Source organism: Symphodus melops (genome assembly GCF_947650265.1).
Source record: "Symphodus melops genome assembly, chromosome: 12".
Classification (NCBI taxonomy): domain Eukaryota; kingdom Metazoa; phylum Chordata; class Actinopteri; order Labriformes; family Labridae; genus Symphodus; species Symphodus melops.
The window spans coordinates 13,621,795-13,641,812 of NC_136702.1; the positions used below are offsets into that span (position 1 = coordinate 13,621,795).

The following is a 20,018-nucleotide window of genomic DNA, read 5'->3' on the forward strand; positions in this document are numbered from 1 at the left end:
GGATTTTGTTGGACTGCACAAAGCATCAATGTAAAGGCAAATCAAAGCGTTGTATAGAGGACACTGTTGTATCATCCACCACTTCAGTTTTGTTCTTTTTCCATCACTATCTCTGCTGGACAGGGGTTGTTCAACAGGGATAGTATCCCCGTGTCAGGTGGCTTTCAGGGGGAAACATCCTGAAATTCTCTCAAAATTTTCCGGAATGCAAAAAAGGCTTGTGTGTAACTGACTGTGCCGAGCTACAACCCTTCCTGTTGGTTTGTAAATGTCTTTAAATGACATCCACAAACACAGTTGGATACACACACTGCATCACACCGGAACTCCCGCTCAGTTGCAGAGCTGCCAGCCTCGCAACAGATCAATCATAGATCACAGTTAATGTCTCCCGTTATGGCACCCTGTGATTGCCCTGTTATTATCCCACTAATTATGACTATCATCATTATTATCATTTCTCTATTACAGTTCATTACTTCAGACCCGAAAGAGGATGGTATAATGGTCTAAGTGGCAGTAATTCCATTTATCGATTGGTGGGAAGTTGCAAGCCTGGTTGCATGCTGTTTTCTCTTTTCACTTAAGCTGTGTGAGTGCTGACAAGGCTCGCAGCTGACTTTACTAGTTAGACCCCAGGATCCTACCAAGAGGGTTAGAAATGTGCAAATACAACCATAGAAGGGCTTGGAATCGTACAGGAGAAGAACAAGGCGAAACAGAAAGAAGATTAGTACGCCTTTGTTGCTATCATTCGCTAAAGAACTACAAATCTTTTGAAGAACACAGTAACAGACATCAATGAGACCTACAGTATGGGACCTATTTGCTTCTAGTAGAAAGGAGGCCTGGAGTGAATTCTATTTTTTACGTCGAAGAAAATTGCCTCTTTTTGCAAAACATTTTTCAAATGTCTTTATTCCATTGAGCTAATTTGCTGCATAATCAAAATTACCAGCAGATTATTGCAGGTCATTACCACCACACATTTTAGCACTTGTTTTGGGAACACAACAATCTGCAACCCATCCAGCATTTTTTTGAAATAAATCAGTGAGAATACTTTTTTTGGAATATCTAACAACTTGACCACACTCTCACACTGCATGACTAAACAAGGGGTTTTTTTCTACCATATTTCTGCCTTCCACTTTGTGTTTTAGGATGTCAGGACAGCTCCTTGCTTGTATTCATCTTTGCAATGGAGCTTCCGCTTCATATTAGTTTTAATACATTTCATAAATGTCAGACAGTTTGTGTTCAAAATGAAGAAGAGTACACATTTCAAGGAGTCCTGTGGGCTATATTGCAGATCAAATCAAGCACGGTTGATGTTTACTCGAGAGGTGTCTCAGTGGTTTGTTTCAACACACCCACCCCTATACAAACAACCTGAGGCGATCTCCACACACTCCTTCACTGGAAAGCACCAAAAGACCGGCCAGCCTACACTCAAACACAAGCAGACGGATGGCTCGCCAGATATGGAGGACTGTCCTGTCTCATAAAAGTGAAGACATTAGTAAGAACGTACATATCCCTCTAAATAGCTGCTGTCTCTCACGGTCTGCAACCTCACTCAGTGCCTGACTCATAACCTCGTTTGTCGTATGCCAGACGCACAAGCTGTACCAATGTGATTAAAGACAGAAAGAATGTCGCATCACACTGCTGCTGCTGCTGCTGGCAGAACATCACTTCTCTCCAGAAATATCAAGTTTTCATTAATCAGACAAGAACATGTTGGGTTATTATGACAACCATGCATTTGAGGAAAAGGCTTTGAAATTGTTTCATAAGGCAAAAGGTCATAAACTTTCGCAGCTCCTAAAATTAGTTCAAATTAATATGTGCATAAAGGAACAATCCTGGGAAAGGTACGTTACTGGTTTGCTTGCATGTGTGTGCAAGTGACATGACTTTGCGGTTTAATTTTAAAATCCAAACATGCACATGGAAATGCAAGATTGATTGTTTTTCAGACATTTCTCAGGTGGGGTGCACTTGTTGTTTACATTGACTGATTCACGTTTCTCCTGTTTAACATGAATCATAGGCCTGAACAAACTGTGTACGCTTCAAATCATATGAATATTTGAATACATGTGGTCAGAAAGTGAAGTGAACATTCCAGTCAGAGTACAGTTGCAAAGGAAAGATGAAGCTTATTTAGAAACATCACATGCTCAAGAGCGGGGTTTTTTTCTACGTTAGATCCAGTTGACTTTCTACATAACCAGCAAAAAAGCTGAACAACTTAAAACCATTTATAGTGTTAAAATCCAGATCACTTTGTTTCAACATCGAAGAGCACACTGACAGAGGCAGCAAAGCATTATATATATATATATATATACATATAAATATATATAAAGAAAATTAATTATTTAAAGCCCAGCCAACACAATCCCACAAAGCTAAAATAACTTTGATTTTACTTCTCTTCTCTGGAACTGAAATAGTGTTCATTTGTGTCTTCGATGTCAAAGAGAGCAGGTGATTTCAGAATTGTTTTCACCATGAATACTCTGATCTAGCATGCAATGACAACCCAGATTGAATACATAATGTTGATCGTCTGTGGTAACCCAGAAATGCTTCAACATATTCGACTGACAGTTTGGTGACATTGTCGTCTGTGGAGAGCAGCACTCTCAGTTTTCCATCAGCAAAGAGACGTTGCCATGGTAAAAACACACATCACTCGGAGCGGACATCAACAGTGATAGCACAGCATGGGTTTCTTTGACTTTTAACTTCCCATTTCAGATTGCGGTCTAAAGACTACCAATTCTTTAAAGACAAACACAATGCTGACAACATACTTGTCTATCAGTTTATAGTCGGGCTTACAGGTCGGGGAGCTGGTGGTGTATTAACTCAAGAAAACTGTTCTTTAGGAGTGTCATGGGCTTCACCTGAGTCTCCGATATCTGCAGCACCATGCTCTCTCGAAGAGTGTTGTGGTTTCACTTAGTGTGTTCTTTCTCCCAGAATATTGTTGCTGACATTAAAATAACCTGGCCCACCGTTTAACATAAGTAGCAAGTCACAAGTGCTTTTAAACACCAATAATTGTGATGTTTTTTTTGTATCTGAAAAGTAACTAACCGCAAATAGAAGCGAGGTTACAGCAACGCATTCGGCCCAACACTGGCTATAGCTAACCATCAGAATATTGTAAGGGCATGAAAGAGTGTCAATCCGATTGGTTTAAGAATAAATCATCATGGCAGTCCAGCAACTAAAAACTGTAAATATTTCTACCCATTGTAACAGTACTTTGCCCATTTTTTTAATTCCACTTCATCAGAAATGATTGACTCCTCACTGTAATTAGCCAGTTTAGCTCCTTCTGTTGTGATTTACCCACTGCAAATTACAGATTCCTGTAATTGAGGAGGACACAAATTGAGTGGGTCTGTTCCAGAGAGCTTATCATGTGGCTGCCGCTTTTTGGCAGTCGATAGAAGCTGACCACTCGTTTCATTTCTGCACTTTAAGAATGACATTTTTTCTGCTGCGTGTACTCATTGGCAGAGAGCGTAAGAGAGACAGAGACAGACTGAAATTGAGAAGGAGCAAGACAGAGAGGGAAGGCAGTACATTACACCATGCCAAGTGCATTAACATCTCCATCTGGTGTCTCATTCTTCCTCCTCTCCCGCTAACCCCGTTGGCCCTGTTTGCCCCTGTCACTAGGCATGTGTGGGCCCTTCCAGGACAAGGTCATGTTGGCGTGTGTTATGAATATGCCACCTGATCCCAAACTTGCCAGTGGGGGCACGGCGCACCGGCATGCTGGCAGTAGAGACTCTGTAGTGGAAAACTGACGGGAAGCAAGGCAGCATCCCACAATCTGCGTAACACATGCATTCAGATTTTTTTTTTGTTTTTACCTGGCGTTACTCTTCTCTCACCATTAACCTTTCACTTCTCAGAATTACAACACAACATTTAAACTCTTTACAACAATATGTGGATGCTTTTTATTTGGTTACATGCATGCGTCTGCCACAGGAGTGGGCTGATCCTCAAATCCCACTGTCAGATTCTATGCTGGTCCAGAATGAGCAAGTGTTCAATATCATGAAATGTGGCCTCCATTACCTCAGGCAGGAAGGGACAAAAGAAAAGATGCATGAAATAATAACAGTACAAAATGTAAACATGCTGCATATAAGAGTAAGATAAAAATTATTTGCCAAAATAGAAGAGAAAAAAAACAAAAACCCCATCATTTTTAAACAGACAAGAAACATGAAATACATGCTGTCTGAACTGTTATCATTATAACAAAGAACAAAAAAAATCAAAGAATAATCTAAAATTAAAATCACATCACTTGACAAAAGCTAAAGTTCCCTTTAATGGAGCTTGTTTGTAGTCTCTATCTCTTAGCTGATTGGGTTGAATAAGTAACTGACATTTTTCATCCCTGCAGCTACTGCATAGGAACAAACTTTGTGGCAGTATGAAGGTATTAAAAATTATACACAAAAAAATGGTTTATTTCAAAGTTTTAAAGGGAATGATACAAAATGATATTCATTTAGTAACATTGCAGGGAGAAAGCCCACCATATCTTTGAGATGTTGCCATAAAATGTTGCTACATGACACACTGTTTCTTCCATCTGTTGCCCTGCATGCACTTTGAACCTGCTGCTCTAGCCCTTGTATCTTTTTTTGCTGTGTGAAAGTTAAATCAATTGGATTTTGATGCTGGGAATTCACTTTAAATTTAGTGAACTGATGCTCCTGCAGAGACCAAGACTGAAAGAATGAGACGCAGAATCACGCCCTTTCCAAACAATCGTCTAGTCCTTTCATTCTGACCTATCAGTATGAGATGATTCAATTAGGAAGAGGAACTGAAAGACGTGTTTCTGCTGAGTGTTTGTATTTCCCTGCCCTCACTAGTGGGTGCGCTTTATGTGTCCTTTTTCTATTGTGGTCTTAAACGCATTATTCTGCAGATCCTGCCCTTCCTTCCACCCTCACCCGAACCCCTCAGATCCCAACAGACCATAGATGATAGTCGATGATATGCCGTCATATAACTTCTCTTTTTTTCGCACAGCTTCTTTCTTTCTTTCTTTCTATATGTCAGACTCAACACAAAGCTGCACACCCACACAGAGTAAAACTGTCTCTAGATCAAGGAAAGAGACTGAGTAAGAAGATTTGTTTCTTCACATATACACGATGCAGATCGTCCTGCTTTGCCTGTTAACAGTGCAAACTTTATTATAAACAGCCGGAAGTGATCATGTAAAAAAAAACAAAAAAAAAAACTTATTGCATCATGAGAACTGAAGACAACCCAAACAAATTCACTGAGTAAAATATTGCAAATATTACTTCATGTTTTATTGGACAGTTTGGCAGCTCTGACATTTCTAATTTTTTTTTTACAAATGCATCACCTACACATACGGATGAGACAGGAGTTCAATGTTTACCACTTTTTAAAATGTGATACCACAAAAAGTGCTATAAAGTTGCACCTCGGTTGCAACATGATGCCTATAAAGACATCCTGGACTGTGATTTTGCATTGCGTCCCATCATTGCGGAACCAAATTGGGAGGCGACAGGCAAAACGTGAAATATAGCATTATCGTCATCAAAAGTGATGCTTACAAAAGGGAAATGCAAGTTCAAATATAACAAATAAACAATGATGGTTGGGGTGCCAGTTTAGCCCAGTTAGTAGAGGAGGCGCTCAATATACAGAGGCTAAAGTTCTGTGTGCATTGGACACTGAAGTTGTGACCCCCCAACAACCCACAAAGATGACCGTCCTTGATCATTGGCAAGCTCCTGCTCCACAGAGGCTTACGTTTCTAGCTGTGTCCACCAGTTAGTTTAGAACTGAAGAAGCCTTTTGAAACAAAAGTGAAACTTGTTTAAGATTTTCCTAAGGCCAGTCGCCTTTGGATCCAGCTTCAATGTAGCCTCTGTCACTACCTCGGATAGGGGCTCAGTGACGGGACAACTTCACCAAACCTTGCTCCAATTTTGCTCATTTAAAATAACGTGTGTGATTTTTTTTTTCTTTAGTCTTATGTTAATGTCAGCTGAAACTCTTTTGAACCATGGAATCTGTGAGCTGAACCATACAATGACACACATCACTTTGGTTCTGTTTTAATACATCCAGAGTCAATGCTGTAAACATTTGATTTGGTAATTTGGGTACCACCTTTTCAGCGCTCATCATGAATGGTAAAGCTTGGCACTGCTTGCCAAGTTACAAGTTAATGTATTCATACTGCAAAAACCATTTGGCATGGGTGTGTAGTCATCAATTTCCATATACAAGTGACCACAACTGTCATCGAAATGGATTATAAATATGGCCAGAAATAATGCTGGATTTTTGTATGTCCTTGGTATTACTGCCAACAATTCCGACCATAAGCAAAACACAAAGCTACAATTTACATACAATTCATACCTAAACAAGCTTTAAGTCTTGTAGTTCTTTGTCTCACTATCTCTGCTTTCTCTTTGTCCCTCCTTCTGTGGCTGCTGACGTCAAAGGGTTCTCTTCATACATTTATTCATAGGAGCCAGTTGGATGAAGGACTTCAAATATATAAGCCTGACTCTACTCTCTCTAAAGCAATAGGCACAGTTTTGCTCTTGTAACTTCCTCAAGTTTTGTGTCTTATTGTTCGTTTCACTTGTAAATTACAATTACAGATGACATATGTAAACACTAATATAACTTGAACAAAATCTAATTATTTTCTCTCATTTAACCAAAAAATAGGAGGTAATGTATCGAGGTAGAGAACAAACATTTATTAGAACCCATGAGAGAAATGATGTGGATACTTCATGGAAAGTTGATGAGGATTTTTGGGTTATTCCCTCGGTCCCTCCATTGTTTAATTTGTATTGCCAATCAAACTTTCTACAAAAGTAATATCATGAAACCTTTATTGTACTGTTCCGTTCTTTCCCTTGTGTGAAGAAAGCAATTAATATCATTTTGGTTTTAAAAAGTCTGACTCCATTCAAAACTTTACAACTCCGCATGATCTCAGACCAAGCACTTCCATTCATGGACTGGAATTTAATTCAGACTGTGTTATTCAACAGGAAGCAGAATATATGACTTCTATGACAGCAGAATTGTTAACTGGGAGGAAAAAAAAAAATCAACAGCTGTGGCCAGGAGAGGTCAATCCATCCTCAGCTACCACAGTGACAGATACAAGGAAGAGGTTGAATCCTATTTGGAGTGATGTCTGCTTGACAGTTCTGCTGCAAAAACACAACTAGCCTCCATTTCTCCTTCAGAATCATAACCTGGTCTTCCAAGTTGGATACCGCTGCCATAAAAAAAATAGTCTTTTTGAGCACCGCGTCATTTGACCTTTTTGTTTTGACAATCAGTGTCCTGTTATCTCCATTCATTGGTTCCAAAGTATATGAATCTAATTAATGTTATCAAAAACCATTACTGTTGTTTGTAGGCCTGCTGGTTGTTTAGACAAGAAAATATGACCAAAGGGCATTGAATGTTTGGATATGGCTGGTATTTATGTTAACCAAATTATCTGTTGATGAAACTTGTATCTGACCAAGATCTGAAGGGAGAATATCTTCTAAGAACCCAAAATCAAATAAAGTAAATTCAACTACAGTAGTTAGAGCTTACCTGCCACACAATTTGCCACAATTTTTCCAGCTTGGAATCGATAAAGTATCTACAAACCTATCTCCCCATCTACCTATCTACCTACCTACCTACTCAACATTTTGATAGTTATTCACAAATGTTAACCTTATCGGAAACATGTTGAATTTATCATGTGATGTCAATCAAAGAAGCGCCCCAAATATTGAAGTCCTTATGTTGGTGGTGTCTTATGAAGTATGGCAGACGTCGTACAGCAGATCCACCACTAATCTGAATTTTTACTTGTTTATACTTTTAGTTAATTGTTAATATTTGATGCTTACATTGTACCAAGAGAGCACAGTCTACCGGTGTTAAATTCCTTGTGTGTTAAACATACCTGACCAATAAAACTGATTCTAATTCTGTTATTGATATTGGTGGTTTGTTCTGGGCCCTTTGGCCCTCATGTCCTTTATCCTTACACAAGATAAAGAAGCCCAAATTGCACCAAAGGTTGAGAGAGGTCAACGTATGTGATGAAAGATGACATAAAGAGCATGAAAGTAAAGTAGACTATGTATGTGAGAAAAATCATCTTAAGAAGGAAAACCAAAAAGACTCCATAAAGTTGCAGTGAGTCGATTTACGATTTGCTTGGGCCAGCTCGGCCATATCCAGGATGAAACGCCAATGAACTAAGTTATAGGAGTAGCATTTTACTTTCTTTATTGTCTCTGCATGATCATGTACAGTCACAGACAGCTTTGTTTTGCCAAAGTCGATAAATGGGTGGTTTAAAAAGGTGACGATGTGCACAAAAATACTTAAGAAGTCTGAAACATTTTTACGTGTACCAATGTTTTCATCATTGATTTTCTTTTGTATTCCCGTGCTATAAATTCCTGTAATTCCACATTTAAAAAAATGATGCACGTCAGACAATATTTTCAGTAAGTGTACCTCGTTTTGAAATTTAAAAAAAGACCATAACATGCTTTATTGTTATATTGTTCATTTCTGAAAAGTACAAGTTGGATAGGTTTGTCCTGAGAGAGCAGCAATCAAATTTTGACATTAGGTTTAGCGTGGTCTATCCGTATTTTTCATATAAACAGGCCAATGGGTTCTCATATACACGTGTTTTTAAACGGCTTAAAATGGATGGAGATTCTTGGAATGTTGTCCGAAAGAAAGAGGCCACACATTTTTGTCCAACGACAGTAACTTATATTTTGGCATGTGAAGATTAATTAGGCATATTCTGAAAGGTTGGTTTCACTTCAGTCTATTTCTGTATGTTTCCACATAAGAGGGACAACTCCTCCAATATGCTACATGTACTCTGGTAGTGGATTAAGCATTGATCGGAGGGAATAAATGTATACGGACAAGGTTTACCATCACACTCGGATAACAGTCTGAGCAGAGACAAATTGTTCATATTCAAGCTGCCCCCTAATGTCATTTGCTAAATTCATTCTGACATGGGAGCTCAAAATGAAATGAAAGCCTCCTGCTTTCATCATTATTGTGTTATCATTTCACCCCCCGTTCTCTCAGCTTTTCCTCCACGTTGATCTGATTCGTTTCACCTCATTCCTTAAACAGTGATTCACCTTCTCCCCTGCCCACTGGGATCTTTTTATATCCAAACCATACATTAAACATGCACTACGTCAAGCAGACACTGCACTGGTGTAAAGAATCCCAAAAATCTGAAACGTTACTCGCAATATGACAGCACAAAAGCAGACAGTCGCCAAACATCCTATATGCCCTACAGAAATACTGGAATTCCAGTGGAAAAACAGCAAATGAGGCTGTACAATACACCAGAAAAATCAGCACAGATGAGTCATACACTCATGATGCTGAGTATTCTGTGTTTGGAATGTAATTACTCTCATTCACAGCTATGCCCTTTTTTTATTTAGATCTTTTATTGTGTGCTTGAAATGAACCATAGTATTCCACTTCAAAATGTCTTTTTTATAATATACCCTTGTTTTAAAAATGTTGGGGTAATCAGTTGTAAACATTGATTGATTTTATATAACGATGGACACCCTGCCTCCTCCTTTCTGTTGTTCCTAAGTGAAGGCAAAATATATTTGCCGACGGGTGCTGAACATTTGCTCAGGTGACATCGTTTGGAGCCAGAGTTTCCCCTCTCTGCCTCGGTAGTGACATTTCATCCCCTCCACAGACCAAAACACACATTTACACTCACCAATCAAACAGCAAAGGTCCCTCAGCATGCAAGTATACAGTCAACACAAGAGCAGTGTGTCACTTTGTAGCAGCATTGTTATTGTAAGCTCACTGACTCTGCTATGCTATGTATGCTAAAACGGGGCACACAGCATCACAGGAGCCACGTTTGAGAGCTTTCAATAGCACGAAAAAACTAATTGCAATAATCATCTTGTAAAAAAAGAAAATCAGCGTATTAATAACTAACTCTAAAGGCAGAAACTGTATTTGAGCAAAACAAAGATTCTAGCTTTGACCATGTCCATGGCTTTGTGACTTATGCGGCAGTCAGTCACTATGCAGAGCACCACATATTTTATATATTGACTTCAATTTCGGGGAGCTTTCATGTTCAAGACAATGGACTTTTATCCTTGAATATGGCTCTCAGTGCTATAGTTTCAGCAAAAGTGGTGGAAAATGTGATGGCTCCGTTGATGGCTTTTAGCATGCATCAGTGAGGTTTTACTCAACTCTTGGGCTCTCGTTCCCCCACAAAAAAGGGTTGAAGTCAAACCCAAAATATTGGACTGGTTTTAATGATGATCTTTACACGGCAGCACAAGTCTGATTAGTCACTTTGAAAATATTAATTACCAAAAGAAAAAAAAAAGCCTGGTAGATGGCGGCCGTTACCATGATAGATGACACAAAAATAGTAAATAAGCATGTGCCAAATATATGGCAAACGTAACGGTGAGTGAACAGGCTGCAAGCAGTGTAGCGCTTTCATCTCAAACATGGAATCAATATCATAAAAATCGACGTGAGTCACATCACACTTTCACAGACTGAACACACAAGAGGTTTAGAGCTCAGTAGGATGTTCTATCTCATTAAAAGTGTTTCCTCATGAATTACATTGAATCAGGATGAATCACAAGATTATAGATTTCTGTGTGCGTGTGTGTTTGTGTCCTTGCGTGTTGACAGCCTCCCTCCTATGTGTGAAACCGCGTTTGTGTGCGTGTGTCCCCTTTGCCCGAGTAAATAACAGCGGAAAGTGCCAGTTGGGGAAAAATAAATGCCACATCTCCTCACTCTCCTCCTATTGATTTTATCCTTCGTCCCTCGCCATCCCTTCAAAATCTGTCTCCACAAAACATCTGAGGACTGTGTCATTTATTCCGCTTTTGTTCAAGAGTCTGTGAAATAAACACAAAACCGTGGTGGGGAGGCACTATAATCAAAACTAAAATCTTCTGAAAATAATATGTTTGCTTCCAAACTCTAGACACTAACAAATAATTAGATCTTTCCAACGACAAGCGCACAAAGCTGTATCAAAGGTAAAACAAAATCAACATTTCTACCTCTTGCATGATACGTGAAAAGTATAAAACAACATTAGTGTACGTCTCTGACATTTCCAAGCATTCTCTAATTATGAACATGATGGCATTGAGTAAACATAGTTGACCGAGCAGCTCTGATTTCATCTGTAAGAATTAGTTTGTCCTTGTCCTCTCGTCACCACTTCTCTTTATTCTCATGTGCCTCTTTCGGTTCGTCTCCCTATGCTGCCTCGTTCACCACTTGCTCCTTCACATCTTCCTCTTTCTACTCTTACGTGAATACCTCTTCCTCCAACTCTTTCTCCAAGTTTGTCCTCCTTTGTTGTGCAAAAACTGGCCTTAAAGCTCTGACTTAGGTGTGATATAATGGTTAGAAGTGTCTTCACGAGTGCTTGAAAAAATGATAATAATTTTTAGTTTTGAATGACATGTCTAATGAAGATTATTGTGTTGGATGTTTTGGAAACACTGTGTCTAAGTGTAAGGCTAAGAACGTGTAGAGTTGTGTATATGTGGGCAGATGTTTTGTTCGTTGTGTGTGGAGTTGAAACCACAGTGTGTTACTTTTAAAGTGTAAGTAAACAACTGTTATTTACACAAATAATTTTAAGTTTATTTTCTTTAGTTTAAAAAAAAAAACTTAACCCATGTCAGTTACTGTATGTTTTTTTGTTACAAACCTGATAATTTAGTACTTTTCTGACATTCTGTCATTCAAAGAATACCTCGTCTTAACAAATATATTTTCCACAGGAACTAAGGCATATGCCTGATCCCTTCTGATTGGATAGCAGCTGTAGTCTGGAGGTGCGATCATAACTGAGTCTGTCTGAAACCCACTGATTTCCTCTGGTGGTGGGCTTACCTAACATGCAGTATCCACAGCTAGGATTTCCCTGGTTGTCACATTCAGGTTTGATGCAATTACAACCTCTGGCAGTAACTTCTTCCCACCGTGTCCACATGGGAAGGCAATAAACGAGAGCGACTGGGTAGGGGGAAAAAAAAAAAAAAAAAGGGGTCGCTCACGCATGCCTGCAGCCACTTCCCACCCTGCACACTTCCATCAACTCCCCCTCTCAATCTCATTGTGCTTGCAAATTAAAAATCACGGTTTGCCAATTCGTCCGCTCTCCCTCCACTGCTTAATTGTCTTGAAAATTGAGGAGATTACCGGGCCTGATTTATGTACAAATAAGAATCTGTCACAAAACTGGCAGAGCCACACACACACAGACTCAATGATGTGGGAGAAGTTGGGTAAAGGGCAGCATGGGATTCTTCAAATCTGAAGAATTTTATTTTACTTGCAAGAGCTTGATAAATTACAGGAGTGTAAAAAAAAAAAAAATCTGACAAAGTAAAATCACACATCACAATGCGCTTGATCTATTGTTTATCAGTGTTGTCGCTCCATGTGCCTCTTTTCCTGAAATGAATTATTCCTTGAATTTGAACATCTGGTCGCACAGCAGCGCTACCCCCCGTCACTGTGACTGTCAGTGTCAAGTGAGGTCATTAACTTATTTACATATGAACCTCTGCTAGATTGTGTGTTGCAAACTAATGCATCACAGTCCTTTGGACCAGACATGTCATCACACTGTGTGTTCATCAAATAATAGCACAACTTTCTACTTTAAGTTTTATGAAACAGATATATAGATTTTTAAACTGTATATTAAACTTCTGACATGTATTACAGTATATGTGGGAAGCCGTCATAAGCAGCTGAGTAAACATTATGTTTACAAAAGTCTGTTCAGCTTTTATCAAATGAAATTACCTTCAGCAGATGTAGCTGCTTGTCTAGTTACAATTGATTGTGGTTATTTGGCGTGAGCCATGTACGGAGGCTGTGGTCTTTCTTGCTAGCGGCCTAGGTTCAAATCTCATCTGTGGCTCCTTTCCCCGCAGGTCCATTCTGATTTCTGACTGTGCAGTCCTGTCACTAAATACAGGCATATGAAGCCCAAAAAAATAAACCCATTAAAAAAAAAAAAGGATATGCGACTTAATACGTATGTCATCAATGAGACAGTGCTGTACACACCACATTTCCTTATTCTTTATTTGGAGTTTTTTTTAAATCTGGGACTGCTGCTTTCTGCAATGATTAGCTAATAGTAGAGCACTTTATGCAGCAGTTTGCTTAACGAGACCTGAAAAGCAGACATGCAGAACAAATTGAAACACCCAAATAGAAATAATCCATCCCTTCATCTCTGCTCGAGGTGTAACTTATTAGTGGCAAGAAACACACCAGAGACCAGTGAAACTGCAAAAATGAAGATAACGACAGCAAAATTTTGACAACCATTTTGTTGTCTGATAGTTATTACTTGTTTGGCTGTAGATTCAGCTATCAACCAGGCATCTCAAGCATGGTGTCAGAATGAATCATTAAATCAAAAAATGTACATACGATTCAAATGATCATCCTAAAATAGCAGGAAAAAATCTTGTTTTAGAGGCCACTCTGCAAGATACATATGTTTAATCTCAATATGATAAGTCATCAAGACTGTTCCTTGTTGTTGTTGTTTTGGAAGTAAATGAAAAAAAATATCAGTGATTTATTTTGGAAGATATGGAAACAGATTAAAGGAATATCAACGAGTGGATGAGTGAAATATATCAGAACATAGTTTAAGGGCTTTGAGGAAATTATTTTTTTCATTGTGGACATAAACCTCCTAACGCACAGCCCCAGACACACATGCAGGTGTATCTTCACAGGAGTTGCATTTCTGCAGGTATGCACTGTGAGTAAATGTGCAGCTGTGTGCTGGAAATAGGCCAAATGAGGCATTGTGATTATAGCCTGAGCAATGTAATCTCACCTCTCAGACTGCCACCGCTCAACTCCACCAATTCCAACCAGTCCTCTTACTCCTCCTTTCATTCCATCCCATCCAAGTAAAGAGAATCTGTTACGGTTTCAACAGAGGCCTTGTTTTGCTGTTGGAATTCCAAGGAGCTTCTGTTACTTGTCCAATTTAAATGTTTTTTTGTTGTTGTTTTTTTCCCCATCTCTTGTCTCGTACCCTTCAGGTTATATTTTTCCTTCTCCTTAGAGCGTCTTATGTAGTGAAGTAGTCAGTTGACACATGCATGGCAGAAGATGTCAAACACTTTTACACATGGTACAGAGCAATTCTTTCAACACATCTGTTTTTATGGCAATGCACATTCTAATACCTACATTTTTTATCGACATGTATATACCTGGATTAATGTGTGACCGTTTTATCTTGGTTTCTGAAGGCTGACACGTTTAAATATATGAAAACCTCTGCAAATAGAAAATGTTTGTCATACTATCAGCAATATTTATTTTAATGTATTGTTATTAGGGCTGTCAAGCGATCCAAAAATGTAAACGTGATGCATTGCATATTTGAAATTACACTATCTCACAGTCTTAATAAGAGTTAGGCTTTTATTTTGTAATGTTTCTGCTTTCTTAAACTGAGAGTACTTTATTTGCCGTTTGTATTCAACTCTGCTTTTATTTTGAAATAAAGTGAGGACCTCCTGGCCTCCTGCTTTTATTTTACGGATCCACAAGTGAATGTGTGTCACAAGGTGGATATTACATTTGACTCATCGGCTGAGCAAGCTGATGGCTTTTTCATAGATGCAGCAGTGTGGTTCTTTTCCATTACTGTGACTTTAGGGAGACACTGAGGAGGCTTATCCATGGTGCACCCAAAGGGACAAAATAGCATGTGATAAATTGTGATAGTATTAATTCATCGAGATTAACTACTTAATGCTGATAGCACTAATAGCTATGAAAATGTCAATGTACAAAGAGTTATTAGATTGCTCCTTTAATGGAAACATATTCAAGAGAAAGTGTTTCTGTGGGTGATTAACTTATACATGGAATTTTGGCCATGAAAAACAGTTGCAAAAGTTCCCATAGAAATCCTCATACTTCAAAGATAAAAAAAAAAAAGAAATCTGTTAGAACGTCCAAGAACGTCAGAGGAAAATGTCTTTGCCTGTGTTAATGGCAAGCAATCATTATTCATTAAAGTGCGGACAGGGAGAAAGAGCATGGCTGTTTTCTCTCTGTTGTCCAGTGAACGTATTGAATGAAAAGTTTTACTCCAACATTCGTCATTCCTCTGGGTCCCATTTTTAATTGAAAACCTGTCTCTGGGCTGATGCTTATGGATTCTGTTGTTATTGCATCGCCAAGCATTTGGCATTAAAGAGGGGCTTTTCCACACTCTAGTTGTTGATTGATGAGAATTATAGCCATAAAAAAAACAATGTGGTGGTAATGACGATAACACATAATTATAGAAAATCTAATGGGGTCTTGACATTCTTATAGCGATTATGATGATGAAGACACATGGTGATGTGGAGCAAGAGTCATACATGCACGTGTGACTGTGCTAGTTATGCATTAAGCAGAGCAAACTCATCCAAATAGGTGCATTGTAACGCACACCATAGAAAATAAATGCGCCTTCTGTTTTTGTGTGCGTTTCAGGGGATGATGTATCTGGAAGAGCGTAGGCTGGTCCACAGAGATCTGGCAGCCCGAAATGTCCTGGTCAAATCTCCCAACCACATCAAGATCACAGACTTTGGCCTGGCTCGTCTTCTGGATGTCAATGAAAAAGAGTACAATGCTGATGGAGGAAAGGTAAATGCTTTGTGACATCCTTACTTTACACGACGCGATCATTAGTGTAATCCCACAAATAAACATCAAGCTTGTTTGTCTTCATTCGATAACTTTGAGATCTACACTGCTCAACACTGAGGAGGTTGGATCAGCTCCTAAAACAGGATATGATGGGAATGGCTAATAGCGGTAAATGTAATCCCTGATCTATTTAAATAATGGCTTTAAAAAGGGGCCAGATTGACATTCGAGTTTCCCCAAGAGTTCATTGGTGGATACGACACCTTACTGTTAAAAATAGTGAAGTCTGAACAAGCAGCCTTATAAATTTGCTGTCCAAGCACAGTGATTTCCTACCGCGAGTTTGAAGGTGAAGGTGAAGCGAGGTTCAGAGGCTGCACAAATTTCCTGCAGGTTAAAGAGGACTTGACCTCAGTCACTTAGCTGTGTCTGACCTCATTGAAGAGTCAGTGCTTCAAGCCTTGAATGTCCTCGGCCCTTATTAAACACCCAATAGTTAATTAATTTTCCTGTAATAAACTATAATATATATAATATTCTATATTATAATTAGTACTATTGTAATAGAGCACTCAGTGCTAGACTGATACCCCTCGATGAACAGAGCGCCTGCCTGTGGCCATCATCCCTTTGAAAGTCAGACACTTAGAAACTAAACTATTTAATTTAACATTATGCAATCTGTCAATAAACAGATCACACACATTTTGTTCACATTGAACACTATCAATACAACATGCAGTATTAACACTGATAACCAGTGTATATATACTACTAACAGTCAATATTCTTTATATTTTAATCTTTAAGTCATTTGTGTTTGTACATAGCTTATTATTCCACTCCTACCTGCTACTTATTGCGTATTTAGTATCTCTATTATTCTTTATTTTGCAGGCTAAATTATTCTGTACTGTGTTTTTGAGCAACAACCAAATTTCCCCCTGGGATTAATAAAGTATTTTGGATTCTGATATGAACAAAGAGCAAAGACTTTAGTTAAGCTGTTTGATTATATGGGTATTATGTATTGAATTCTTTTAATCAGGACATTGCACATTATTCAACAAAACAGCAAGACGTGTCATTTAGCATCAAAAGCTAAATTGCATAAATAATCCTAAGGCAGCTACGAACAAAAACAACTCACATTTTTTAAACTTTGTAACACTGTGTAATGTTGTCTGTAAACGTGTTTGTGAGTTTTATGTGCACTGTGTTGTGTGTCTCAAGATAATGCTCGTCATGATACACTACACAAATAAAGGCTGATTGATTGAAGTAACCGAACCATACACATTGCCCCTCGGGAATGGGCCTCAGAGGAGGGAAACTTTAAATATTTGAGCATGAATACATGACTATGTTAAAACATTTTTGAAATTGGTAGTAGGAGTCTCTGATATGTGCTGGTAATGTGTGCCTCCACGATTTGAGGATCATCAGTTTGATGCCTCGGGTACAGCACGCAACAGTTTCACCTAGTTTGTGCTTTGGCATCCTGCTGGAGAAAAAGCATTTCATGGTGGGAGGGCAGGTCCACTTAAACATTTCAAACAACACAAACAAAATGAAATGAAAATGTGTCAATCGTCACTGTTGAACTAGCACTCGTGGCCTGGTGGTTAGTTTTCGTACCCCATGTACAGATGCTGCAGTCCTCAAAGTGATCAGCTGGTGCTGATGGTCCATCATACCCTCTTATTATAGCAATACAGGAAATGAAAGGGTTTCCTGTCCAACACTTTGACCCTCTCCTTGAAGACAGATAATTATTGGCTTTTACTTTGGCTTGTATGTGACCAAGGTGTAAAGGAGTATGTTATGTGAGAAAATACACCTGTTATTGAGTGAGCTTTAAAACTATAGGTTCAAATTATTGGCAGGTTATCTCTTTTGTTGTCATTTGCCTTCATTCATATCAATAAGCTGCTCTGGTGCTTGTTGTAGCCATATGAAAAGACGTCAGTGAACGTGTTTTTGTTTGTTTTTTTCCCCCTCTTTCTTTTCCCTTGTAAGTTGCAACAAGAATATGAAAGAGCAAAATTGCACATAAATCATTCAAACACAGAAGTTGATGAAAAAAATCAAAAGACTCGTACATCTGTTGAAAAAAGGAAAAGAAAATACTTTAATTCTCATTTGGTTGACGTCACATTTTGGAATGAATGATTCAAAGGGAATGTTAAAGTGTAATAGTTGTGCTAGTGTGACGAGAGTGATTGATCAAGTCCTGTCACTGATAGTATCAGTCATTGTGGTGGTAAAGTGGCTGTCTTTATATTTACTTTAGAAATGTTTTAGCCTGAATACAGTCACTCTCTACTTCTGGTGTCTGCTGTATATGTTTTGTTTTTTACAGGCTCATTGGCGTACATTATCATTGGAGTGTTATTTTGCACCATACCATTGACATGCTGTAAAATACAATATCAGACATTAACATTAATTAGGGTTTTAAATCCTGAGAGATGAAATAAGCCCATCACAAAGGACGGTTTTAGTGGAGTCAGTTAGATTCTATTCTGCTCTATTGGACCGTTTAATTTACTTTTGGGAAAGAGGGAGCTCAAACCCCTATAAACAAAATAAACAGTAAACGTCCTTGGAGCTCTGTATACATGGGTGTTTGGCCTCTCCAAATCTTTGTTCATCATTTTCCTCTCTTTTTTTTTCTTTTTATATTTTGTTTTCAAACCACCTCTTCTCAGGAAAGCCTTTTTCATCCTCTCTCAGCCTGTTTAAGTGTGTCTCTCACGGTTTGTGTCCATGCTGAGCATTCTGGTATTATCCTCTCCACTGAGAGAAAGACAGACACACACTTACCCTCGACACTCACCTCCCCTCACCCTCCATCACGGTAATCAATAGAATTGGCCTTCAAATCTAATCACAGCACTAAGCTGCATCCTAGACCATCCTGCCATTTGCTCCACCTTATTCCAGTACAGCAGGAGCTTGTTTGGCTGTGCGTGTGTGCGCATGTGTGCGTGCGTGCGTGCACCCAACCTTGTTTTCCTCATTGAGCTGTTCCTCTCTGGTTTTCAAAACCAGATCTGCCCGATCTTTCTGGTTCCCTTCTGAAGCCAAATGTTACGTTTAATTTTCAGAAATAGTTACATACTCGTTTTAAGTTTATTCAACATTTGTATTTTATAATATTAATATTGTTCTTTTACCTGGCAGATGCCCATCAAATGGATGGCCCTGGAGTGTATACATTACAGGAAGTTCACTCATCAGAGTGACGTTTGGAGTTATGGTAAGTGTAAAATTTCCTTTGTTACTGAAATGCATAATATGGACAAAAGGGTAAACTGTCTTCATGGTGAGAATTTAATTAGAGTTTACATTAAAAAACAAAAACAAAAAAAACAAAAAAAAAAAAAGGGAAAATGTGTGCATCATCGTTGAAGTTATTTGCATTCAGTCCCAATGGGAACAAAAGTTTGATTTTTTTTTTTAAGATTTTTTTTAAGATTTTTTTTGGGCATTTTTATGCCTTTATCATAGAGGGAGGAAAGTGGATGGAGTCGGAAGGGGGGAGAGAGTGGGGAGAGACATGCGGGAGGTGGGCCACAGGCCGGACGCGAACCCGGGCCGCCCGCGCGCGCGAGGACTGAGCCTCAATGCGTGGGATCGCGCGCACTGCCGCTGCACCACCGGCGACCCCCAAAAGTTGATCTTTAACAACACCTGTCAAAGTGACAACGTTCTATAACTAGTTATAGCTTTTTCACATCCTAATTTTTGGCACACACACAAAACCTTTCTATTTCAGAGACATTTACTAAAGTCTTGTGTGCCTTCACTTAGTCATGTTCTCACTTGCAGCTTGTTTGAAAGACCCCTCTCTGGTACAAGAAAAGACAGAATATTTGACCCCAATGTTACCCTCCCCTAAGTGGTTACTTGTGAAAAAATAATTCAAAGACTATTTTGTGTTTTTGACCTACCTAAGCAGCATGGCACCATTATGCTTCCATATTTTCCACATCAAAATCGCAAACCTTGTCTTCTGATCCATTTGTCCAACTCCTTTCGAATCGTTTTCGTTATAAAGCAAACTGTGTGGTTGCTCCACTTGTGTCTCTTGCATTTATTGACCTCTTTAATTGACATTTTGATTTAGTGTTATTGTGGATATTCTCTGAAAAGCACTA

General features: G+C 38.8%; 1 protein-coding gene across 2 annotated transcripts in view; it reads left to right on the top strand.

The window, feature by feature from the left end:
* erbb4b (erb-b2 receptor tyrosine kinase 4b) overlaps window positions 1-20,018 on the top strand; it is a 308,590-nt gene that overhangs the window by 275,972 nt on the left and 12,600 nt on the right. For both annotated transcript variants that reach the window (XM_079357754.1, XM_079357755.1), the window contains exons 21-22: window positions 15,697-15,852; window positions 19,042-19,117. In XM_079357754.1, the coding sequence (XP_079213880.1) occupies window positions 15,697-15,852; window positions 19,042-19,117 (232 nt within the window). The remainder of the gene's footprint in view (window positions 1-15,696; window positions 15,853-19,041; window positions 19,118-20,018) is intronic.